Below are 25,492 nucleotides of genomic sequence, written 5' to 3' on the forward strand. Positions count from 1 at the left end.
AAATTTAAAGTAATTTAAAGTAATAGGCTTAATTAAAAAAAAAAAAACTTAGCGAAAACTTGAAAATACTGAATTAAAGAACAATTTGGGGAAAAAATACATTACCAAGACCAGTTTAACAGGAAGAAAAGAACAAAACAAAAGACATAAAACCCTAAAAGAATTCTCCTATAAAATTTCTATACTCAGAAGTTTCACGAATGAATCTTCCAAATGTTTTGAAGGGGATAATTTCTACTGTTTGTAACTTTCTCTAGAACAAAAGTTATATATAAAGTTACGTAGCTGAATCTGCAAAGGACTCAGATCCCTGATGTCCAAACATGACACAGGAAGTAGAAATAAAAGGAGAAGCAGCCTCATGTTACAAAACAATAGGATTACTCACCCCCCCCCCCAAAAGGCATGAACTGGGGCACCTGGATGGCTCAGTTGATTAAGTGACCAACTTCGGCTTGGGGTTTGTGGGTTTCAGCCCTGCCTTGGCTCTGTGTTGACAGCTGAGAGCCTATTTTGGATCCTTTGTCTCCCTCTCTCTCTGCCCCTCCTCTGCTCACATTCTCTCTCTCTCTCTCTCTCTTTCTCTCTCTCTCCCTGTCTCCCTCTTTCCCTCAAAAATAAATAAACATTAAAAAAAAAAAAGAGCATGTGGGGCACCTAGGTGGCTCAGTCGGTTAAGTGTCCGACTTCAGCTCAGGACAGCTCGGTGCCTGTAGCCTGCTTCAGATTCTGTGTCTCCCCCTCTCTGTGCCCTTCCCCTGCGCGCGCTCTCTCTTTCTCTCTCTCTCTCTCTCTCTCTCTCTCTTAAAAATAAATACACATGGGGCGCCTGGGTGGCGCAGTCGGTTAAGCGTCCGACTTCAGCCAGGTCACGATCTCACGGTCTGTGAGTTCGAGCCCCGCGTCGGGCTCTGGGCTGATGGCTCGGAGCCTGGAGCCTGCTTCAGATTCTGTGTCTCCCTCTCTCTCTGCCCCTCCCCCGTTCATGCTCTGTCTCTCTCTGTCCCAAAAATAAATAAAAAACGTTGAAAAAAAAATTTTGTTAATAAAATAAATAAATACACATTAGGGGCACCTGGGTGGCTCAGTCAGTTAAGTGTCCGACTTCGGCTCAGGTCATGATCTCACACTCCGTGAGTTCGAGCCCCACATCGGGCTCTGTGCTGACGGCTCAGAGCCTGGAGCCTGCTTCAGATTCTGTGTCTCTGTCTCTCTCTGCACTTCCCCCACTCGTGCTCTGTCTCTATCAAAAATAAAAAAATTGTGAAAAAAATTTTTTAATAAATAAACATTAAAAAAAGCATGAACTGAGTCTAATAATATATTCTAAAAGTTCTTATAGGCTCCATCCAAAGATGCAAAATGGATTCATTCATATGAAACTTACTATTTAAATATATTGATAGTTAAAATGATCATTTTAGTAGACTTTTTAAAAAAAAATCACATGATAAGGCTGCCCCTAGCCCCTCTCTCATACACAATACATGATGGCATAAAGAATATCTATTTAGACCAATATCCTACTTGGTTGTTCAAACTCTGCCAGTAATTCCAGCAACAGTATAGAATAAGTACAATTTATTGGCACTGTTTAGTAGCATGGGTGATCCCAAAGAACTAAATTTTAATAAATCCAGCGGTATAAATGCTATGAGCAAAGAAAAAGCATAATTTTAAACTTTAAATTTCTTTTACCTTCCCTTAATTTGTGAATTTTGAATAATACATTTATAATGGCAAATGATGAGGGGAAAACCACACAAAAGAGTAGGTAGCCAAGAATGAACCGAATCTAGGGGCACCTGGGTGGCTCAGTCGGTTAAGCGTCCGACTTCAGCTCAGGTCATGATCTCTCAGTTGGTGGGTTTGAGCCCTGCTTCGGGGCTCTGTGCTGATGGCTGTGCCTGGAGCCTGCTTCACATTCTGTGTCTCCCTCTTTCTCTGCCCCCTGCCCGCTCACATTCTGTCTGTCTCTCTCCAAAATAAACATTAAAAAAGAATGAACAGAACCTACAGAAAAATATTGACAATTATATCTCTGAAAATAAACACCGACAAACAGGCCAAGGTTATTTTTTCAGAGCTTGCTGTCTCAAAGCACTCAGTCGTGGGGCGCCTGGGGGGCTCGGTCGGTTAAGCGTCTGACTTCGGCTCCGGTCATGATCTCACGGTCTGTGAGTTTGAGCCTGACGTCGGGCTCTGTACTGACCCCTCAGAGCCTGGAGCCTGTTTCAGATTCTGTGTCTCCCTCTCTCTCTGCCCCTCCCCTGTTCATGCTCTGTCTCTGTCTCAAAAATAAATAAATGTTAAAAAAACAAATTAAAAAAAAAAAGTCAGTCGCTGTTAACTTGAGTTTTGGCAGAGACTCCAAGGCAGGCAGGGTAACGGGGAAGTTTTACTATGGGGAGAAAAGGGAAGGTTTCCAAATGCCCTCATTGGTGGCTGATGGCAGGAGGAAGCTGGAGGCAGACTAGCTTGGGAGTGGGGCATCCCATGTGATGGGTTAGCAGGTGTATATTCAATGTTTTCTCTGGTTACTCCTGAGTTAGAAGTGAGGACAAACATTAAGAAAGCTGCCAGTCATTGACGAAGTCCTGGCCATTTGGGACTGTGACAGAAGTTACTGTTCAGCTGCCTGGGTTGTTACTAAAGATAGCAATCTGGCTTTCTGCGCTGTTTATTGTAGACAGGGGAGTTGGTTTCTGCGTAGGTGGCGGTGGTGATAGGTCAGAGTCCCATCTCGGTACATGGTCTGGCCGTTGTCCATTTGTATACTGATTATCTTGTGAGTGTAACTTGATGATTGTCTTACTCTACCATGAGCTGCACACAATATTTGGGCAAGGGTTTGCTGAGACCTGAGACTATTTCAAGGGCTCTTCCCGAGTAAAAATACTGAGAAAGACTGCCTCTGATTCTGTGGAATGGGGATAATGATACCTATGCTGGGGACTGTCATGAGGACTAAAGGATTTGAGTTTACAAAACCAGGTGCCCGACATGGAGCCCCTCAGGTAACGGACTTCTGGGCAGAGGCATACAGACAGACCCAGGCTGGGCGCCCACATGGTGGGGAGGGGGGATGGGGGCCATGACCCGTCCCTCAACACGGCGCAGGGCTGGGGGCAACCCGGTCCGATCCGGTGGAAAGCCCCCGGGGCGACCGCTGGCTGGCAACAAGGCGGGAGAAGGTGCATTTGCCCACAACCCACTGGTCCACACGGCGCCCGCGGCGCGGCGCCTGCTGGCCCACACCTGCCGCCCTGTGGCCGGAAACGGCTGGGCCGCCGGCCGGAAGTACCTCACCGCGGAGTCTCCCGGGAGTTGTAGTTCCGCCCAGTCCAGGGGCGTCTCGGCTGTGCCCGGAGGTCTCCCACAGCAATCTGCGCACTTCCGGACCCTTGGCGGGGTTCGCGTGGCCGGCACCTGGGACTTAGCCAGTCCTGAGGCTCCCGCTGCATCTGGGACTGACGATTCCCTCTGCCCCCGCGGTAGAGAGGGCACGTGTGGCAGAGCCACGGCTGCAGAGCTGGCGGGCCCTGGGAGGGGTGCTCTGCTAGGGGGGTCCGGTGGGCGGCTCTGTCTGACGTCTACTGGGGAGGGTCAGGGTTCCTGTCTGGTTTGGGGCGGGAGCTGTGGGCAGGCTGGTCTCATTGCTTTGCTTTATAGCCCAGCGTCGTCGGAGCCCACCGTCCGTCCACAGAGGGCTTAGCGCGGTGGACCCGTGACAGCCTTGGCCCCGGTGAGCTGGGGGCCAGCTCTTTCCCGAATGGTCACCCTTCTTTCCCGATACTGGATTTGTTTCTGTCCCTTGACCCGGAGCTTTTCTGCCCGTCCAGGTCCCTGAACTCCGCCTGGGTGGCCGGGCCTCCCGTGGGTGAGGAGGGACTGCTGAGGAAGGCCCCCCCCCCCTTCTGTCCGAGCCTTTGTCACTCCTTCGGACCCCACATCACAGCCAACGGTAGGCTCTGAGCTATGAGGGCAAGGAAGGAGGGAAGTGAAATGATTGGTATTTCGGGGATTTATGGTGTCGGTGTTCCTATGACCAATGTTTATTGAGTGTCTGGGTCAGGCAACTGGTGTAGCACCGGCTTCCATTCTTGGCTAGAGACCTAGGGCGGTGTCGGTCCCCTGAACAGATAAGGGCCACCAAGGTGTGGGTGCTCTGATAATTACTCCTATCTATGGATGAACGGACACCAAGGAGGGAGGTCATTTCTTGCTGGGGGAGGCACAACCGAAGATCTGATTTGAAATAAGGTCTCCATAGGTGAAAAGGGGCAAAAGGGTTGGGGTTAGGGAACAGCCTGTGCAAAAGCATGAAACCCGTGGGTACTGCTGGATTTGGCACCATGGAAGAGCCTGGAAGGGGTGTGTGTGGTGAGACTGGAGGTGGTTCCAGGAGCATATCAACCCAGCAGCTGGGTTAGGGGGTAGGGACTGGGTCCTGTTAGTGCCTGAAGTGTTTTAGGCAAGGCAGTAAGTGTGGTTACATTGGTCTTTGGTGTTCCTGTACTGGCAGTGAGTGGAGTCAATGGAGACCGAGCTAAGGTAGTGAGAAAAGTAAGTAGGGGAATGTATCTCAGGTTTGTGAAGCCGCCAGCACGGGCAGGGGTGGGTGAAGGTGGGGCTGTGTGGGTGCCTCTGTCTGAATGCTGATCAAGCAGGGAGGAGATGATCAAGCAGGGCGTCTACGGTTCAGTGTAGACTCTTCTTCCCCCGCACTGGATCAGGAGGGAGAGCCACAGTGAGGGTACCACAGTGATGCAGAGATGAGGGAGAATTTGTCTGTCTTTGAGGCTTTTTGGGCCGAGGTAGAACAGACAAGCTGGGGCAGGGAGTGAGGAAACGAAACCTGGTCCCGTGACTGTAAAGTCTTAATGTTTCCTTCCATTTTAACTTGAATCTGGGTCTTCTTGAAGGAGGTTTTTTTCTATTACAACCCATAACTGTTTCTTACTGTGTTCAATTAGTAACATTAGAAAAGATCTCAAATGTATATAGCAAAGTAACAAAGGGAAACTTTCGTAGTTACCGTTTAGATTGAGCAAATGTTAAAAGTTTATTTGCTTCAGATCTTCTAAAGAACGAAAACCTTACACGTACCACTGGACCCCTTTTAATATCACCCTTCGTTCCGTTTCCCTTCCTCTCAGGGTGACAACTCCCGAGATTACTTTATTCTTACATGTTCTTTACTTCCTAGACAGGAATGTGGTCATAAACAATATATTATTTTTTCGTTCGTTACCTTTGCCTGTATTTCTTCTGCTTTGCCTTTTTCTTATTTATTTTTAGTAACTGTTTTCATCTATTCTAGATACAGAACCATGTATAGCTTATGCACATTGTGAAAATCTTAAGTAGTTTGATTGGGCCTGGTGTTTTCTTGATGGGTATAATTCTGAGTACCGATCCATCTTATTTAATGTTTACTGGGGTTCTTTTTCTGTTTTCTGTTGCTTTGTCAATTTTAGTACTTTGTATTTTTCTAGGAAATTGTCCAGTTTAATTTCAGATTTATGGCATTAAATTGTCTATAGTGATCTCATAATTTAAAAACATCTCTACTATATCTGAGATGGTTTCTTTTTTCCCTGTTTAAAAATTGCATTTTTTTGCCTTCTCTTATTTTCTCCATCAGTCATACCTGAACTTAGTGTGTTTTATTAGCTTTAAATACCAACCAATTATGCTGTTTTTTTTTTTAATTTTTTTTTCAACGTTTTTTTATTTATTTTTGGGACAGAAAGAGACAGAGCATGAATGGGGGAGGGGCAGAGAGAGAGAGGGAGACACAGAATCAGAAACAGGCTCCAGGTTCTGAGCCATCAGCCCAGAGCCCGACGCGGGGCTCGAACCCACGGACCGCGAGATCGTGACCTGGCTGAAGTCGGACGCTTAAACGACTGCACCACCCAGGCGCCCCTATGCTATTAGTTTTAATAAATCTTTTCCAAGAGCTGATTTTAGTTTTTTCTTTGTAATTTTTTATTTGGGTACAACTTCAGACTTCAGAGAAAACTCACAAGGGTAGAATAGTACAGAGAATTCCAGAACACCTTTCATCTAAATTTCTCAAGTATGAACATTTTGCCACATTTGTATGGAGGGAGGTCGAGGGATTTGCGAGCCGATTAAAGAAAAAGATGTCACCGTATGACCAGAAGTGCACGCAAGCTTTACTGAAGCATGCACGTTGGGGAGAGGTCCCTCGCAGCATGAGACCATCCAGAATTTGGGGCCCAGGGCCCACTTCCCAGGAGGGAGGTGGAAAGGATACCCCTGGGTGTCTCTGGGTCAGAGGCACTTGGGGTCTTGGTAGCCACGTGGCGTATTTTATCTATGGCTACCAGATGCTAGCGTATAGTTTCTTGGGGCAGGGAAAGCAGGCAGGTTCCAAACGACTAAAAATCTGTTCGTATTTGGGCTATCTTTAAAATGAATGCATGTGTTAACATCTGAGTTTGGTGCTGCTGGTCTTTTGAGCCAATGGTCTCAGCCTGCCAGGGGCCACTCTGCAGAGGCCATCGCTGGGTCATTTATACAAAACTTGCTGTCTCTCTCCTCTCTCTCTTCCTCTCCCCTTGACAGATATATGTGTGTGTGCAAATACTTGGTGTGCATTTCCCAAAGACAAGGCTCTTCTGTCACACAGCCGCAGGATAATGATCAAAACCAGGAAATTAGCGTTGAGACAATACTGTTGTCTAACCCACGCCTCGTACTCAGCTATCACCTGTTGTCTCCGTAAGACCCTTTCTAGCTAAAGGAGATCTCGGATCATGCATCTGTTCTCCCGTTTTCCTTTGTCGTCTTTTCTCTGGAACAGTACCCCAATCATTCGTGGTCTTTGCTAGCATTGACATTTTTGAGGAGTACAGGCCGGTTATTTTGTGGAACGTTTATCAATGTAGGTCTGACTAATGTTTCACCATGATTAGATTCAGCCTGTGGCAGGCTTTTTCTTTTTTTCACCTGTTCTATTATTTCTTTGGTTTTTCCTTTTTAAAATCTCTGCTCCTACTTGCTTCTTTTGTGTTGCTTGGGTTTACTCTTTGCTGTGTTAGCCTCCTGCGATGAATGTTGTTAATTTTCAGATTTTGTCTAATCTGTATCTTAGGGCTGTGATTTGTTTTAAGTCTGTGTTTGTAACTGTGCACCAGGTTCGATATGTAACATTTTTTGCAGCCATTGTTCTAAATAATTTTGCATTCTTCTTATTTTCTAGTTGTGTTGCTTTTGTGTTGAGAGAGCAGCATCTATGCAATACTGATTTAAATAACTTGTTGAAGTTTATTTTTAGCTTTTTCGGGTCAATTTTTAGCTCCCAGGTGTGCTTAAAAGAAGAATGTATGTTCTCTAATCAAGTACTTTCTTGTGTCTGATCCAGTAGGTCAGGCTTTTAAGTTTTTTCTTAATGTTTGATTTTGAGAGAAAGAGAAAAAAAGATGAGTGGGGGAGGGGCAGAGAGAGAGGGAGACACAGAATCCCAAGCAGGCTCCAGGCTCTGAGCTGTCAGCACAGAGCCTGACGTGGGGCTCAAACTCACGGAGCGTGAGATCATGACCTGAGCCGAAGTCGGACGCTTAACCGACTGAGCCACCCAGGCGCCCCAATAGGTCAGGCTTTTCAATTGTTATTCAGGTGTTGCACACTCTTGGGGCGCCTGGGTGGCTCAGTAGGTTAAGGGTCTGACTTGATTTCACCTCCGGTCACGAGCTCATAGTTTGGCTCAGGTCATGATCTCATAGTTTGTGGGTTCGAATCCCGCATTGGGCTCTGTGCTGACAGGATTCTGTCTCCTCTCTGTGCCCCTCCCCTGCTCACTCTCTATTTCTCTCTCGAAATAATTAAATAGTTTTTTTTTTTTAAATGTTGTATACTCTTACTATTTATTTTTTGTATCCCGAATCCTCTAGGTTCTGTTCATGGCGATGTGGAGTTGTCTGTTTCCCCTCATGGCGTGTGTGTTCCATGTGTTTGAGCTGCACACTCATCACGCTCGTGTGTTGGTACGCACAGACCTAAGATCGAGTGGGCCTCAGCTCCTTGCTTTGTCTCTGCAGTGGGTTGTTGTTTCTGGCTTTTTGTACGTCTCGAAGTTTGATTGTTTAAATGAACACCGGGCCGTGTGTGTGGGAGTAGAGACCCTCTTGCTGTGCGCGGGGCTGGGAGGCAGGACGTGGTGCAGTGAGCCTGGTCGGGCATTGCCGGCGCTGGCATTTGCTGTTGCTGTGGTTACGGTCAGGCCCTCGCTGGCTTCAAGTGTCTCTGCTCTGTGCTTAGGGTGGGCCGGTTCCTGTCCCCCGCTCTGGGACCCGCCTACCCCCTTCGACCTTCTCCTCGTGCTCATGCCCCCGCTTGCTCCTCAGTGCTGCCCAGCCTGGTGGTGGAGGGCCCTGGTCCCCGAGTCTGCCCCTCCCGCTGTGGTAGGAGGCTCTGAGTCTGAGTCGAGGACATATGCCTGTCCCCTTCCCCTGGGACAGGGTGTTCTTCTCCTTCTCCCTGCCAGGTGCCATGGGTCTTAGCTGTGCTCTGGGAGCAGTGGGTTGTGCTGCCCTTCCCTCAGCTGCACAAGGCTTTGTTCCTCCACAGGGGAATTTCTAGGAGGATGGGGCTTCCCTGGGTTTCCCTGCATGGCAGCCACTGCCCTCCTCCAGACCTCACCACCCAGGGGGTCTCTCTGTGGTCTCCCAGCCGTCTACTTTCTCCTGAGCGCCCAGTGGAGAGCCACGGACCAGATTACCACAAATTCAGTGATTGAAAGCTGGGCTGGCTCAGTCGGAAGAGCGCACAACTCTTGATCTTGGGGTCGTGAGTTCGAGCCCCACGTTGGGTGTAGAGATCACTTAAATAAAACTTTAAAATAAAATAAAGTAACACCCGCTGTCACCTCACAGCTCTGCAGGCCACAGTCCAGGGCCTCCCAAGGCCAGAGTCAATGTGGTGGATGGTGGGCCTCTTCCCCGAGCGGCTGGAGGTAGAGTCTGTTCTGGGCTCATTGGCGGAAGTCAGTATCTGGTGGTGTTAGGCCCGAGGCCCCCGATTCCTCGCTTGCTGCCAGCAGAGGTTTTGCTCAGCTTTCGCACGGGATGGCGAAGGATCCTTCTTGTGTTTCGCTCTCTCTGGCTTCCCCTGTGCCCCCATCAGAGGCAAATGTGCTGCTAATGTTTTCACATGAGTCTCACAGTGCCGTCTATTGTTTACAGGTGTTCTTAGTGTCTGTTGCAAAGGCTTAGAGACAGGCCGTGACCAGGCAGCTCAGTCCTGCTGTGGATTCCAGCTCCTTCTAACCCCCAGACGGCCTCCAGGCGGGAGCTGAGCCTCCGGCCACGGTAAGTTCTCAGCAGGAGAGCAGAGCTTTGCCAGTTGGAGTTGACCCCAGTCCTCGAGCCCCAGGCACCCCACCGATAGAATAATTCTTGGAAAGAAGGTGACCCGACAGCAGCAATCTACTTTGGAAGCGGGGCTCCCTCTCTGAGCTCCCTCTCGTAGCTTAGGGATAAAGTTGGAGGTCACAGAACGGGGTGGCTTCCAGAAAGTGTCCCTAAAACAGCTGAGGACGAGCTTGCTGACCGTGAATTTGGGTGATGCCATCGCATTAGGGGATGTGTCTAGGATTTGGTCGAGGGGAAGGTTTGCTAGGAGGAGAGGGGGTTCCCCGCTTTAAGGTTAGGGAAGCACAAACGAGGGAAGGGATCCCCGCAACACTCAGGCGACCCCCGTGCGGATTTCTCTACACTCGGTGCCTTCACTGTCCTTCTCTACTGCCCCCCGGCTCCCCCCCCCCCCCGCCCCTCACTCCACTGCTTGTGAGATGCAGACCGTCCTCATGTAGTCGAGGCACAAAAGTTGCTTTCTTAACCTAAGAGTATTTCATTTTTCCTTCTCATGTTAAAGACGAAAGAAAATGGGCGTGAGAGAGGTGTTCAGAGCCACCCAGCTTACTAGAGGCCGAGCCAGCACTAGCGCCCAGGGCTCCCGTCCGCCAGGGCCTGCCAGGCGGGGGCTTCCTCCTGGGCGCCTCAGTTCATCGCTAAAACCCGCCCCTTCCCACCTTCCACCCCTTCAGACCCTCTCATGGATCTCCTCTCCTCCAGGGGAAGGACTCTGGTAGGAGGTCATGGAGAGAAAACCCAGTAAGATGATATATGTATATTTTTATGAGATACTTAAACAGTGAGCATATGTTTATTGTCTAAAATAAATTAGAAAATGCCACTATTGTAAAAACAAACGAACACATCCTACCATGCAAAGGTCACCAGTGTTAACATTTTGTGTGTTTTGTCCAGAATTTTTTCTTTTTTTTTTTTTTTTACAAAAACCCATTCCATGTGCTGAAATTGATGTAGACAAACAGGCAACAGAGCAAAGTGTCCCAGTGTCCCCTTTGACCACTGTTTTGGACCCACTCTATTGGGTCTGCCTTCTTGCACTTGTTCCCTGGGGTTCCTACAAGGTACCACAAACTGAGCTGCCTAAACAACACACACGTGGTCTCTCTTGACTCCCTTGACCTTAGAAGTGAAGGCGCGGGTGTGGCCCATTCCTTCTGAGGCCCTGATTGGGGGGCCCATTCCCGGCCTCTTTCCCGCCTTCTGGGGCTTTGCTGGCAATCTGTGCCCATTCTTGGTTTCTGCTGCATCACTCCGAGCTCTGCCATCATCCTCCCTGACGTTCTCCCTGTGTGAGTCCCTGGCCCCAGTTTCCCCCTTTTGTAAGGACGCTAGTCCTTCCTCCTGGACTGGGGCCCGTCCTCATGACCACACCGTCACCTGATCATTGACAAAGGCTCTGTTTCTAAAGAAGGTCACATTGGGGCGCCTGGGTGGCTCAGTCGGTTAAGTGTCTGACTTCGGCTCAGGTCATGATCTCGTGGTACACGGGTTCGAGCCCCGCGTCAGGCTCTGTGCTAACAGCTCGGAGCCTGGAGCCTGCTTCCGATTCTGTGTCTCCCTCTCTCTGACCCTCCCCCATTCATGCTCTGTCTCTCTCTGCCTCAAAAATAAGTAAACATTAAAAAAAATTTAAAAAAAAAAAAAAAGGTCACATTCTGAGATATTGACGGCTAGGATCCCCAGCAGATCTTTCTGGGGCACAGAGTTTAGCCCAGAACACTCCGCTGCCAGGATGACATCTCTGGTAACCCAGAGGGGTCCTGTTACTTGAGGCTGTAATAAGGAACAGTCTCTCCTGGCTTGCTGGTGGGCTAGTGAACATCTCACTGCCACATCCGGGTTCTCTCTCTCCCTGTGGATCTGCAGCTCTCCACTTCCTCCCACCCCCCATGGAGGGCCTGTGATCTCTTCTGTCTCTGCTCCTCCTTAACCCTTCCTTCTCCTCATTGGACCACTTCTTTCTCCGCCAGGGGCAGGGGTGGAGAAGGGGAAATGGAAGAGAAGTGACACAAACATTTCCTTGTTGCTTCCGGTAGCTCTCCCCCTGCCCAGCCATCTGTCCTTTATCACGCGGGAGGCCGCGTGATAGCTTTGTCGGGGTGCAGAGCCTGTGACACGAGCAGGGGCTCTCTTCGCAGACCTCTGTGCCCGCTCCTGGCTCAGTGCTCTTGCTTCCCAGGGCTGGCTCTCTGTGTCCCGCAGGCAGCCTGCTTTCTCCCCAGGTTGTTCAGGCTCCCCTAGCTTCCTGCCCCCCACGTGGCCCCGGGGAACGCTGCATCCTTGTTCTAACACAGGCAGGCCGTGCAGGTGTCTCCCATTCCTGCCCCCACCCCCCACCCCCCCACCTGGCCACCACGGTGGCCTCTGCCGGCTTCTCACTTCCAAGAGCTCCCTCCTGCCGTTGGGCTCCCGCATCTGCAAAGCTTCCCCCAGAACGCTTGCGCCCCCCTCTGTTGAACCACCACGTGCCCATGTGTTTCTGTAGCTGGGTATGCGTCCAGCCTGGGGAGCCAGGTTACTCCCCCACTTTTGCCGGCTCAACCGTCCCTCTTGTCTTGGGAGGGGGGTAAAACACCATGTATCTACGTCTTCAGTAGTGCCCCTCCCTGCTCCTTCGCTCTTCCTTATCCGAAGGAAGGTGTCTGTTAGGTTGGGTCTGCCAGCTCCTCCAGAGAATTTGGGGTGTCTGGGAATTGAGCTAAAACTTCAGGTACCCGGGGAAAATACCACCCATCTCTGCCTGTTACCCATCTGTGAGTCATGTGTTTGTGAATTTCATAGCTTCCTTTTTATTTATTTATTTTTTCCCCACTTACTGGTGTTGCCAGAAGCTAGTTCTTACAGATATTCTGTAACAGTTTAAGTTGATTCATAGCATGGCATGCTTTGATTGTGTCATAATTGATTAACCAATCTGTTATTTTTAAGCACTTAGGTAGTCTCCAATTTAAAAACCAAAACCAAAACTCCCTCGGAATTCTTTATGGAGTTTCTGTAATTCTAGAGTTTGAGCGTCTCTGCAGACTTCTTGGACCCAACTCCAGTGTGTGTCTGTCCTGAGTAGGAACATTCCTAAGACCAACCTCGTGTCTGTTCAGGAGAGAGATAGGTGTGGGGTCCCGTTGATGATTCCAGCCACAGTAAACTTGCTCCTGAACCTTCGTGTTCCTGTCCCCTGGCCAAATGAGGAAAGGAGGAGGAGGGCTCAGGAGAAGCCATCAGATCTTGTCCCATGTTTGGTAAGTGGCAGAGCCAGACCGGGACTGCTTCCCGGGCAGAGGCCAGCACAGCCGAGCCAGGGCGGTTCTTCCTGACAGTGAACGTGGACAGGCTGCAGGTGGAACAGAAGCACAGGGGACCCAGCGGGTCCGGGATGGGATTGAGGGCCCCGCCAAGTAGCCCTCAGCTTGTCTCAGCTGAACTCCATTCATTGGACTCTGCCCTTCCAGATCCCATTGTTAGATTTTCCTGTGAGTTGACCCCAGCGTCTACCAGGGGCAGGAGAGGTGACAGAGGTTCGGGTTCGAAGCTTCATAGGCTACAGATATTTAAAAAATAACTTTGGTATACAAAGTACCAGTTTGTCCTAGAAGAGATTAGGAAATTCATCTAAGTACAAAAAAAAAATTGTTCAGTGGTCATTATCTACCTACCTAGGGCTAACTGCTGCTACCTTTTTGCCTTGCATCATCTCAGAGATCTATGTGAGTGTGTGTGTGTGCGCGCGTGTGCGTGTGTGTGTCCGTGTGCATGGGATCAAATAGTCTTCGGCCACCTTTTTTAATTATCCGTATGCTATCCAATAAAACCGTTTTTTCCATGATTTTGTTTTCATTAGCCACATAACGTTTATTTCCCTTTGGAGTAGTGTTTTATTTAACGGGTCCTGTGTAGATGGATATTTCGTTATTTTCTGGTTTTTTTTTTTTTTTCAGAGTTTTAACGAACTATAATAAACACCTTGGCGACTAACTCTTCACCTGAACTCATGATTGTTTCTTCAGAATAAATTTCTATTCAATTTCTGAGTAACGAGTTGAGGGATTAGTAAATTGCACATTGACTATGGAGACAGACATGAGTGCATTAAGTAGGCCAGGAGAATCCAGGTTGAACCCTCGCCAGGTTGGGTCCCCATCACTCTGCAAGGCATGGGCATTATGTGATGTCCTCCGTGGGGGGAGGGGGGGAGGGGAGCCTGTCCTCCCCCAGGCCTGGTGGGGGGTGGCAGCAGTTGATGCAGAGGCCCAGGGCAAGCTTGACCTCTCACATCCTCTCCCCTGCCCTCCCCTCCCCATCTCTGCTTACACAGGTGTCTGCTTTCCCCCGCCCAGCAGGGAAGGACCATGTCCCAGGTGAGTGTGGCATTTCTTTCTACCGCACTATGCTTTCCCGGGGACTTAGGGATGCTTCTAAGAATGCAGCCAATAAAATACTGCAAGCAGAACCCCAAGATCACTGAGGACGCAAGGCGAGTGGAATATGGAGGCCACGGGGAGGGCGGGGCGGATGCGCTGCTGAGGCCGCCACAGTTCTGAGGTGCCCGGTGTCTGCCATTTCTGGCACTTAAAAAAAAAATACATAGTTTTTTAATGTTTATTTTTGAGAGAGAAACAGAGTGTGAGTGGGGAAGGGGCAGAGAGAGAGGGAGACACAGAATCCGAAGCAGGCTCCGGGCTGTCAGCACAGAGCCCAATGCAGGGCTCAAACCCACGAACCGTGAGATCCTGACCTGAGCCGAAGTCAGATGCTCAACTGACAGACACCCAGGCGCCCCTCTGGCACTTTTATTTATTTCTTTTATTAAAAATTTTTTTAATGTTTGTTTAAGAGAGAGAGAAAGCCATCGGGGAGGGCAGAGAGAGGGAGAGACAGACAAGCCAAGCAGGCTCTGCACTGTCAGCACTTAGCCCCACGGGACTCAAACCTCCGAACCATGAGATCATGAGCTGAGCCGAAATCAAGAGTCGGACACAACCGACTGAGCCACACAGGCGCCCCAGACGTTTCCGGCACTTTAAAAAGGTTCCGTCTAACATAGGATTTGTGTTGTCTGCTTGGGACAAGCACGTCCACGTCCTAGGAGAACTAAAGCTGTTTCCAGTATTAAGAAGGTTCCAGGGTCGGCCTTGGGGTGTGAGGTGTCACAGGCAGGGTCCTGTCTAGTGATGACAGTGAAGTGGACACAACAGCGAGTCTGGACTCTCCGTTGGGTGTAAGCAGTGGTCTTACGGCCGTGCAGAATCTGTGATGCTGGTTGTTTCAGGGATCAAAATACTCCGTTCTGCGTAAACTGCCTTGTTCTGTCACACTGACCCAGATGAAACCCTGCATTGTCCAGAAGAACAGACGAGTAGCGTGTTCTTCAAATTATCTTCTGTAATAGTTTTTTGACACAGATGGAGAGCATACAGCCCCGTTTCAGACTTTGGTGGGGGCGGAGAGGGAAGATGGCCAGCGAGCTCTTGGCCTTTTGTCCTGGAGTCTGAGCGTCTTTTCGCCACTCGGACCTCACGCATCTGCCCTTGCCCTGGGCCATCGTTCTCTTTGGACATCAGTGACGTCATTTGCTGCCGGCCTGTCTGCATTCTCAAATTGGACCTACACGGCCCCTCTCTCTACCGTGAGCATGAACGTGAAGTGTGCTGGCCAGAATCCTTCAAGTGACAAGAGCCAGAAACCCAGCTAGAGCTAGTTTAGGGCCAACCCCAAATCTAGGCCACACCTGGCCTGGTACTCAGGGACAGTCACACCTAAGAATGCATGCGTCTCCCAGAGTCTCTCTTGCCCCTTGTCTGTGACTTCCTTCTCTCACACCGACTGCATCATGTGGCCAGAGATAGGCATGGCCCACACCTCTCTTGCGAGGTCTGCCATAGAAAGGGACCAGGTTCTGTATCGTGGAGCCAGTTTGCACAGTCTTTGGGAGAGATGCAGATTTGGGCCAGCTTAGTTCGAGGTTAGGGCTGAGAGGCTGTGTCGGTGGTGGGGCGCTCCCAGGAGCTTGGGGTGCCGGAGGGAGAGAGCTAGCCCCAGAGGAAGATGGGCCTCGTGGACAAACATTACAGCTCTCCACTCCAGGAAGAAAAACATATTCACAGGGTCGTGGTTTCTGGCTTGGGGACCTGTCTTGATGAGAGTGTGCCTAAAAAGCTTGAACCTTCTGGATGTTTGGTACCAGAAACATCTGGGAATAGGACCAGTATGAGAGGTCCGAAACAAGATGGCAGCTCCGTGGCCTCAGAGGAGAGACGTGGGCCGTGACGCGAAGCTGTGAGACCCATATTCAGGGCCCGGGTTTCCTCTGTTCCTCCTAGGGAAATTTGTTCTTTTGTAGGAAACCAATCTTCACCGGGAACTTCTTAGGGTCATCCACAACAAAGATAGTGACAATAAAAGGTCTAGGCTCCACCTGTTGAGCACTTAACATGTCGCCATTTCATGAATACCTGTGAGATGGGTATTATTAACCCCTCTCCCATTTTAGAGATGAACACACACAGGCTGGAGGTATTAAGCAAGCTGCCTGGGATCTTGCATCTATTAGGTGATGGAGTTGGGATGTGAATGCAGACAGACCTAGAACTGGGCCCTCAGTGATGGAGCCACACTGTAGTTTTCTCTGGCCAAAACACACCCCCGGCAGAGAAATTCAGTTGTACCCTCTACAGTACAGACTTGCACTGTCCAATATGGTAGCCACCAGCCACGAGTGGATACTGAACCCTGGTGGCTAGTGTGGCTGGAGAACTGAGTTTCTCATTCACACTTAAATTTGAAAAGGGAATCAGAGGAAAATACTTTCCCATTAAACGCAACTTTATGGGGGCACCTGGGTAGCTTAGTCGGTTAAGCATCGGGCTCTTGATTTCGTCTCAGGTCATGATCTCACGAGTTGTGAGTTTAAGCCCCGCATCTGGCTTTGTGCTGACGGTGGAGCCTGCTTGGGATTCTCTGTCTCTCTCTCTGCCCTTCCACCCCCCCTCAAAATAAATATCAAAATATTAAACACAACTATGTTTTTACAGGACTATATCTCATGAGAGTGAAATTGAAAACATAGTGTCTGAGTTGAGATGTACTGTAAGTGGAAAATACCCACCAGGTTTTGAACATATGGTATGAAAAAGAAGAATGAAAAGTATATCAGCAATTTTAAAATAATTATATATTGAAATGATAATACTCTAGATATATTTGGCTAAAAGATCTTATCTAAATTGTCTCCTTTTTTTCTTAAATGTGACTACTGGAAAATTTTATCTAAGCCACTTTATTGAGGTGTGATTGACCTGCAAAACTGTGTGCTCACAACTCGAGAGGAGTTTAGATAAGTGCACATCTGTGAAACTACCACCACCGACTTAATCCATCACCTCCAAAAGTTTCCTCCAGCCCCCTTTTAAAATATCTGTATTTTTTTTTTCTTTTGTGGTGGGAGCACTTAACGTAAGATATGCTCTCTTAGCAAATTTCTAAGGGTGCAGCGCAACGTGGCTCATTGTGACACTATGCTGTGCAGTGTATCTTCAGAACTTACTCTGCTTCCGTAACGAACACTGAACCTCTGACTAGCGCCTCCCCCTTTCCCTGCCCCTCCCAGTCCTTGGTAACCACCGGTTCTAGGAGTTGACCACTTGAGAATCCTCATAAAAGTGGGCTCACACGGTATTTGTCCTCCCATGGCTGGCATATTTCACTCAGCATATGTCAGGTTCACCTGCTTGTCGCAAATGAAGGGACTTCCTTCTCTCTCCTGGCTGAGTAATGTTCCGTGCTGTGTGTCCACCACACGATCCGTTCGCCCACGGCTGGACACTTCGGTTGTTTCCATCTCTTGGCTCCTGTGCATCATGCTGCGAGGAGCACGAGAATGCACATATCACGTTGAGACCCGCATTCAGTAAGATCACGTCGTCTTCGAACAGAGATACGTTTATTTCTTCCTTCCTGATTCCAATGTGTTTTATTTCTTTTTCTCGCCGGATTGCTCTGGCCGGACTTCCAGTACTGTGTTGAATAGGAGAGGCAAGAATGGGCCTCCTTGCCTTGTTCCAGATCAAGGAAAGCTTTAGAGGGAAAGCTTTCACCACTGAGTATGATGTTAGCTGTGGGCTTTTCATAAATGGCCTTTATTGTGTTGAGGTAAGTTCCTTCCATTCTTGGTTTGTTGTGAGCTTTTAATCTTTAAAGGGCACTGAAGTTTGTCAAATTTTTTTTGTGTGTGTGCAGCTGTTGAGCGGATTATGTCATTTTTATCCTTTATTGCGTTAACGTGGTGTCTCGTATGGATTATCATATGTTGAACCATCCTCGCATCCCAGGGATAAGTCTTACTTGGTCGTGGTGTCTGATGCTTCTCATGTGCTGTTGGGTTTGATGTGCTAAGACTACCTTGAGGATTTTTGCACCTGCGTTTACCAGGGATCCTGGCCTGTAGTTTCCTTTCTGTGTGGTGTCTTTAGTTTTGGTATCATGGTGATGCTGGTCTCGTAGAATGAATTTGGAAGTATTCCCTCTTTTTCTGTTTTTTTGGGGGGGGTATTTAAGAAGGATTGGTAGTAATCTTTAAATTTTCAGTAGAATTTGCCCATAAAGGTCCTGGGCTTTTCTTTATTTGGAGCTTTTTGGTGACTTCTTCATTCTCTTTGTTAGTGCTGTGCTCAGGCTTTCTATCAATTCAGTATCGGTAGGTTGTTTTTTTTATATTTTATTGTATTTAAAAAAATTTTTTTTCTTTAACATTTATTTGTTATTGAGAGACAGACACAGAGCGTGGGCAGGGGCGGGGTAGAGAGAGAAGGAGACACAGAATCTGAAGTAGGCTCCAAGCTCTGAGCTGTCAGCACAGAGCTCCACACGGGGCTCACACTCAAAAACTGCGAGATCATGACCTGAGCTGAAGTCGGTCACTTAACCAACTGAGCCACCCACGTGCCCCATATTTTTTAATTTTTTAAAAATGTTTTATTTATTCTTGAGAGAGAGAGGCAGACACAATCCCAAGTAGGCTCCAGGCTCTAGGCTGTCGGCACAGGGCCCAACACAGGGCTTGAACTCACAAGCTGTGAGATCATGACCTGAGCCAAAGCCGGACGCCCAACCGACTGAGCCACCCAGGTGCCCCAGGTTTTTTTTTGTTTTTGTTTTTGTTTTTAGAATTGTGTTCATTTCTTCTAGGTTGTCCAATGAGTTGGCATTGAACTGTCTATAATAGCTATTATCCTTTTGATTTCTGTGACATCTGCTATAATGTCTCCTCTTTCATTTCTGATTTTATTTAGTCTTTTTTTTTTCTTAGTCTAGCTAAGGGTTTTTCAATTTTATTTCAAAAAACCAGCTCTTAGTTTCATTTTTTCTATTGTTTTTCTATTCTGTTTCATTTATTTCTGTTCTAATTTTTATTATTTCCCTCTGCCAACTTGGGGTTTAGCTTTTCTTTTTCTAGAGGTGCAAAGTTAGGTTGTTTGAGATCCTTCCTTTTTGAATGTAGATGTTTGTTTCTATAAACGTCCTTCTTAGTGCTGCTGTTGTGGTATCCTGTAGGTTTCAATCTGTTGTGTTTTCATCTGTCTTAAGATATTTTATAGTTTCCCTTTTGATTTCTGTGACCCAGCAGTGTTTAAGAATGTGGTAATTTCCAGTATTTAAAAATTTTCCCCTTTTCTGTTGATTTCTAGTTTCATTTCATTGTGATTGGAAAAGATACTTAGAATGATTTCAGTCTTAATGTTAAGACTTGTTTTGTTAGCTAGCCTATGATCCACCCTGGAGAATGTTGTGTGTGCTCTTGACAAGAATGAGTATTCTGTTGCTAGTGGGTAGAATGTTCTGTAAATATCTTCGAGGCCTATTTGATCTGTAGTGTTGTTCACTTCTGAAGGTTTTGTTTTTACTGATTTTCTGTCTGGATGACTATTGAGAGTGGGTATATAAGTCTCTTACTGTTATTTCATTGCTGTTTCTCCCTTCTGATTGGTCAATGTGTGCTTTATATATTTAGGTCCTTTTGATGTTGGGTGCATATGTATTTAAAACTGTTATATCTTGTTGAAGGGACCATTCTGAAGTTATAGAAGGACTTTGTCTCTCATGACAGTATGTGATTTTAAGGCTGTTTTGTCTGTTTTAAGTATTGCCAGACCAGCTCTCTTCTGATTACCATTGTACGGCATGGGATATCTTTACCTTGTTGCTTTCACCTACTGTATGTCCTGAAATCTAAAGTGAATGTCTTGTAGACAGAAGTTGGTTGGTTGGTTCCCTTTTTGTTAGGGAAGTTGAGTTCATTTACGTCTAAAGTAATTATTGCTAGGTAAAGACTTATATTGCCACTTGGTTAATGGTTTTCTCTTTGGTAGTTTTTTTTTGTTCCTTTCCCTTACTCTTTTTTTTTTTCCAACATTTATTTATTTTTGGGACAGAGAGAGACAGAGCATGAACGGGGGAGGGGCAGAGAGAGAGGGAGACACAGAATCGGAAACAGGCTCCAGGCTCTGAGCCATCAGCCCAGAGCCCGACGCGGGGCTCGAACTCACGGACCGCGAGATCGTGACCTGGCTGAAGTCGGACGCTTAACCGACTGCGCCACCCAGGCGCCCCTCTCTTACTCTTTTATCTTTATTGTGGTTTGAGGATTTCTTATAGTGATAGGTTTTGATTCTTTCCTTTTTATTTTTGTGCGTTATAGATTTTTTTTGTCGCTACCATGAGGCTTACATTGAATATTTTTACAGTTCTAGAAGTCTCTCCTAACCTGATAACTTCAGTCGTATGTGGAAACTCTATACTTTCTCACACACTCATACTTTGATATTTATGTCAGATTTTATTTCCTTTTATATTGCTTTTCCATTAATAAATCTGTGATTATAGTTGTACTTTTGCCTTTTAACTTCCATACTTCTGTTAAAAATGATTTACACAGTATTACAGTATTCAGTGTAAATTAATTTGTTGTTTTTTGGTCCTTAGTTCATCCAGAGAGAAGATGAAGGACAAGGGGAAGGAGAGCCAAGCCCTGTTCTGTATTTGTGGAATCCTTTCTGTCCTTTCCTCTTGGTGCTCCCTTAATTTTGACCATGTCTTTGCTTATAATTGTGCCCTAATTTTATTTATTCGTTCCCTCCTGGTGATTTCCCACCTTTTTCTACATAGCTCATCTTTTGTCCCTCCCCTCCCTAAAACTCCATCATAGGCATCCACATTGCCCTGTGATTTGTGCATTTGTGCACATGTGCTGTCTCTCTCTCTCTCTCTCACACACACACACACACACATCCATGCAGTATATTCTGTATTGTCGCTCCCAAGTATTTGCAGTGTCTACCAGATTTTTCTGTGACTCCTTGCCCTCGCTAATGCCGTGCCTCTTGGACACACGGTTTATCTTTCAAGATCATTCTCCAGGGCAGCCTCCAGTGAGGCTTCACTTGACGTCAGGACCTTGAACACGACTGCTGTCTTTGTGTCTGCTCCTTCTGTAATATACTTCCATTGCAGCCTGAGGTGTGATCGCACCACACAGAAGTCTTCTGTCCATCTCGCTCCAGCAGGGCTCCAGGTGCCTGTAGAACAGGAGTAATACTGTGTTCTGCTTCCTGCCCCTCCCACCCCCCCCTCCCCGCAGCCCCAGGCGGAATACCGTCAACATACCAAATAGTCTGTAGATGCTTGCACGCCGAATGAATGGACGAATGAATGAATGCAGATCCAGGAGTGAGATCTTTTCTTAGGATCTTTTCTTTTCTGTCCCTGGAAATGTAGCACAGAGTTAGGGGCATGCCAAGCTCCCTAAATCACTTACTGTGGGGCAGTCCAAAGGCGCTAAGAGCCCTCGCCTCTGAGCCTTGGCCGCAGAACTCTGCCAAGTATTTCAGGTTCATCGGGCACGTGTCATTCCAGGGCTCATTGTCATTCCGAGACGTGGCTGTGGGGTTCACCCGTAAGGAATGGCAGCATCTGGACCCCGCTCAGAGGACGCTGTACCGGGATGTGATGCTCGAGAATTACAGCCACCTGGTCTCAGTAGGTGAGGAAGGCTTCCTGCATTTCCCGATGAATGTCTCTTCTCAGTTATGTAAAACCTCTGAAATGTTTGGCCTTGGGTGTCCGTTGTCTGCAAGGCTTCCTGTCATCCCACTTGCGTTATTCGTGAATTCACCTCCTGTGTGAAATAATCCATTCTCTGGCCGACATGTAAGAGGGCGTCATGTCCCCTGCTTCCTTGGATGGCCCAGGCGGCTCAGCATAAGTCCTGTGACTTGTTCTCACAAACAGGGTGTCAGGTCACGAAACCGGCTGTGATCTCCAGGTTGGAGCGAGGCCAAGAACCGTGGATGGAGGAGGAAGAACTCGTCAGATGGAGCTTTCCAGGTGAGAGGGGGGCAACGGACACACACTGGGCTGCAGAGCAAACTCTCCTGTGTTTGTTTCAGGCAATTGTTCTCAAAAGCCTTGGATCTTTGCAAGTAGCTGTGGATATTTGGTCCAAGGCCTTGAGATGCCCACATGACTCCTGCTACCTCCGCACATCCCACCGCCCGACAGGATTCCTCCTCTTTCCCTGGCCTTTAGAGAGAGGCATATTCTGCTTTCATTCTTTCGTTCCACCCTGCCGTCCCCATCTGAGACCTTGCTTGCTCAGTTTTTCTCTAGAATCTTCAGTCTTAACACTTACCCCATGGTTATGAAACAGGCTTTCTCATGTTTTCAGGGATTTGTAGATTCCCGCTATTAAAATTTTTTTTATTTTTGAGAGATACAGAGACAGCACGAATGGGGGAGGGGCAGAGAGAGAGAGGGATTCATAGAATCTGAAGCAGGCTCCAGGCTCCGAGCTGTCAGCACAGAGCCCGACGCGGGGCTCAAACTCACGAACTACGAGATCGTGACCGGAGTTGAAGGTGGATGCTTAACTGACGGAGCTGCCCAGGCGCCCCTCCCCCTATTTTAAAATAACTTATTTTGTGCCACTCATTTTTGTCTTTTCTTTTACTGTGAAATGCCTCAGAAACTTTCTTGCTCCCTTTTATATGACTTTAGATTCCTCTTCTTTCCTATGAAATATGGCCCCATTTTGCTTAATGGGATATGAATGGCACTCCCCCCACATGCATCCTAGTAGAATCCCACGGTGGATACGGACTCCCTCTTTCTTTCAGGACAGGGGCTTTTTATCAAGCTTTTGTTCAGGGCACACCAGAAATCAGCTGGGGGCTTTAGAAATACCACCTGCCTGGGTCTCAGCCCAGAAAATCCTCATGGGGAAGATTAGTAGGCATTGATTCTGTCCCTTAGGAATTCAGCACTGGGGCTCAAGGAATTTCCACATTTCTAAACCAAGAAGCTCTGTGGTTGCACTGGGTGTGGGTTTCATGGAGGTGAAACCACGGATAGTTGATGATTTAAAATGTAAGGGAACCGGGGCACCTGGGTGGCTCAGTGGGTTAACTGTCCAACTTTGACTCAGGTCATGATCTCATGGCTCAGGAGTTCAAGCCCCGCATCGGACTCTGTACTGACAGGTTGGAGCCTGGAACCTGCTTCAGATTCTGTGTCTCCCTCTCTCTCTGCCCCTCCCCCCACTTGCACTATCTCTCTCTCTCAAAAATAAACATAAAAAAAATAATAAAATGTAGGGAAGGGGCACTTGGGTGGCTCAAAGAATGGAACTCTTGGTATTAGCTCAGGTCTTAATCTCAGGGCCATGAGTTCAAGCCCCACGTTGGGCTCCCCTCTGGGTGTGAAGCCTACTTAAAAAGAAAAAAGAAAAAAACCTAAATGAAGACAAAACCAAATGAGGATCTAAGCACAGGATTCAGAACCCAACATTTAAGAATCTCAGAGGAGGGGCCACAGTGATGTGGATACCAACATGCCCGAGGAATGGTGCTGTGGGGAGGCTGGTCTGTGGCCAAGTCCATCAGACATCTGGGACGTATCTCATTTTTTCCTTTCAAAAGCCAATGGATGAGGGTATGTTTATAGATTTATAACTGTGGTGATTGAATCTGGGCACTTAGGTCTGAAATTTATTCTTCCTCCTGTTTCGGATATAATTTTATTTTTTTGCTGGGGGGGGGGCCTGGGGGGCTTAGTCTGTTAAGCATCCAACTTCGGCTCAGTTCCTGATCTTGTAGCTTGTGGGTTCAAGCCCCGCAGCAGGCACTCTCCTGTCAGCCTCGAGCCTGGTTTTGATCTGTTTTCCTCTCTTTTTGCCTCTCCCACAGTTCTCTCTCTCTCTCTCTCAGAATAAAATTCAAAGTAAATAACATTAGGGACACCTGGGTGGCTTAGTCGGTTCAGTGTCCAACTTCGGCTCAGGTCATGATCGCACGGTTCACAGGTTCAAGCCCCATGTCAGTCTATGTGCTGGCTGCTCAGAGCCCGGAGCCTTCTTCAAATTCTATGTCTTCCTCTCTCCCCACCCCTGCCCGCTTGTACTCGGGCTCTTAAAAATAAACACTAATAAGATTATTTTTAAAATTTTATTGGGGGGGGGTATAGGCAGAGAGAGAGAGAGAGAGAGAGAGAACACGTGAATCCCAAGCAGAAGAGTGCAGAGCCCGATGCGGAGCTTGCATTCACCAACCCCTGAGATCACAACCTGAGTGGAAACCAAGAACCAGATGCTTTACCCACTGGGCCACCCAGCTGCTCCCTGATATCATTTCATTCTGTGGCACGATTCTGGAAACACAAACCCATTCAGGTCATGGTATTTTTTTGCCCCTAGAAGCAATTTTGCAAGTCGACTGTCACGCAGGCAGACCACGGGAGCACCGAGCCACACTTCTGCGGAGCGGCGCCTTCCTGGACGGCCGGGAACCGACGGAGAGAGGGCCCCGGGCCTCGGTCCGCCAGAAGGCAGACCTTGATCCCTCACAACGGCAGGGGTGCGCCTGTGACTCGTGTGGCGCGAGTCTGCCGCGTCACGGAGACGGTAGTCCCACCGCCTACCTGGCCAGGAGGCGCTTCGAGTGCGACCAGCAGGGGAACGTGTTCCTCTACTCCAGGCCCGACGGCCCGGCTCCGGGCGCGCAGCCGCGGCAGTGGCAGTGTGAGCGGTGCGGGTGGCCGGGAGGCCGGGCCCGCCGCGGGGAGCCCTTCCCGTGCGAGGTGGCCGTGCGCGCCGATCCGCGGCTGCACGCGGGCCCCGCGGCCCCCGAGGCCGGCCTCTCCAGCCGCCTGGGCTGCCAAGAGCCGCCCGGCGGCCCCGCGCCGCCCCCGGGGTCCGGCCCATCGCTGCCCGCTGCCCTTCTGGCCGGGGGGAAGCCCTACAAGTGCTCCGAGTGCGACAAGACCTTCTCGCACAAGTCCCGCCTCGTCGAGCACCACCGCTCGCACACGGGCGAGAAGCCGTACGGCTGCGGCCAGTGCGGCAAGGCCTTCTCCCGCAAGTCGTGCCTCCTCATCCACCACCGCATCCACACCGGCGAGAAGCCGTTCGGCTGCGGCGAGTGCGGCAAGGCCTTCTTCCAGAAGTCGCACCTCATCCTGCACCGGCGGACCCACACGGGCGAGAGGCCCTACGAGTGTGGTGAGTGCGGGAAGGCCTTCTCGCAGAACTCCTGCCTCATCATCCACAGGAGGACCCACATGGGCAAGAAGCCGTACGAGTGCTCTGAGTGCGGCAAGACCTTCTCCCAGAAGGCCAACCTCATCCGCCACCACGGGATCCACACCCGGGAGAAACTGCACGGCTGACGGGCACAGCCGCCGTGGGCCTCCCTCCCGCGTCCCCGCGCGTCTGGGAACGCGAGGACAAACCTCCGCGTGTCCCCCGCGCGCACCACCCTTCAGTGGGAAATCCGGTGCCCCCGCGGGAAGAGAGCACGACCGAGGGGAAGCCCCTCCCTCGACCGTAGCGAGGGGAGGGTGAGGACACTCTAGAGCCACCTGTTTTTACAAGAGCTGCCTCCTGACAGAGGGGATCGCTGTGAATTCACTCTGGTCGTTGAGCTTTCGATTCTGTAAATAAATGTAATCATTTAAGACAACAGCTGTGAGCAACATGGGAACAGCCCCTGGGACGGGGGCATTTAGGGGTTGTGTTCCCAACGATGCTGCATAGAAGGAATTTT

The 25,492-nt window shown here is 48.9% G+C and overlaps 1 protein-coding gene across 12 annotated transcripts; it reads left to right on the forward strand.

Moving 5' to 3' along the window:
- Nucleotides 1-3,346: 3,346 nt before the first annotated feature.
- Nucleotides 3,347-25,421, forward strand: LOC121017546 (zinc finger protein 658-like). Of its 12 annotated transcripts, none has more exons than XM_040455812.1 (10): nt 3,347-3,494; nt 3,673-3,745; nt 3,826-3,964; nt 7,926-8,018; nt 9,216-9,341; nt 13,721-13,762; nt 17,416-17,552; nt 21,312-21,438; nt 21,687-21,782; nt 24,145-25,421. In XM_040455812.1, exons 7-10 carry the CDS (start codon nt 17,442-17,444, stop codon nt 25,113-25,115), a joined length of 1,305 nt encoding a protein of 434 aa, XP_040311746.1. In that variant the 5' UTR covers nt 3,347-3,494; nt 3,673-3,745; nt 3,826-3,964; nt 7,926-8,018; nt 9,216-9,341; nt 13,721-13,762; nt 17,416-17,441; the 3' UTR covers nt 25,116-25,421. The 12 variants fall into 12 exon arrangements, with proteins under 12 accessions (XP_040311746.1, XP_040311744.1, XP_040311750.1 ...); XM_040455810.1 differs by having other exon boundaries at nt 3,843-3,964; XM_040455816.1 differs by lacking the exon at nt 17,416-17,552 and adding an exon at nt 12,336-12,646 and having other exon boundaries at nt 3,347-3,745; nt 3,843-3,964; nt 9,216-10,145; nt 13,720-13,762.
- The last annotated feature ends 71 nt before the right edge of the window (nt 25,422-25,492 follow it).

This window comes from Herpailurus yagouaroundi, unplaced genomic scaffold, assembly GCF_014898765.1.
Source record: "Herpailurus yagouaroundi ecotype Mexico unplaced genomic scaffold, PumYag 216, whole genome shotgun sequence".
NCBI classification, from domain to species: Eukaryota; Metazoa; Chordata; class Mammalia; order Carnivora; family Felidae; genus Herpailurus; species Herpailurus yagouaroundi.

What these genes read in the sequence shown, in the direction of transcription:
- LOC121017546 (XM_040455811.1), top strand. Translation starts at nt 17,442, where the DNA reads ATGGGCCTCCTTGCCTTGTTCCAGATCAAGGAAAGCTTTAGAGGGAAA. An exon ending in ATGGCCTTTATTGTGTTGAG is followed by an intron (nt 17,553 to 21,311) that starts GTAAGTTCCTTC and finishes GTGTCATTCCAG; the next exon opens with GGCTCATTGTCATTCCGAGA. An exon ending in CAGCCACCTGGTCTCAGTAG is followed by an intron (nt 21,439 to 21,686) that starts GTGAGGAAGGCT and finishes TCTCACAAACAG; the next exon opens with GGTGTCAGGTCACGAAACCG.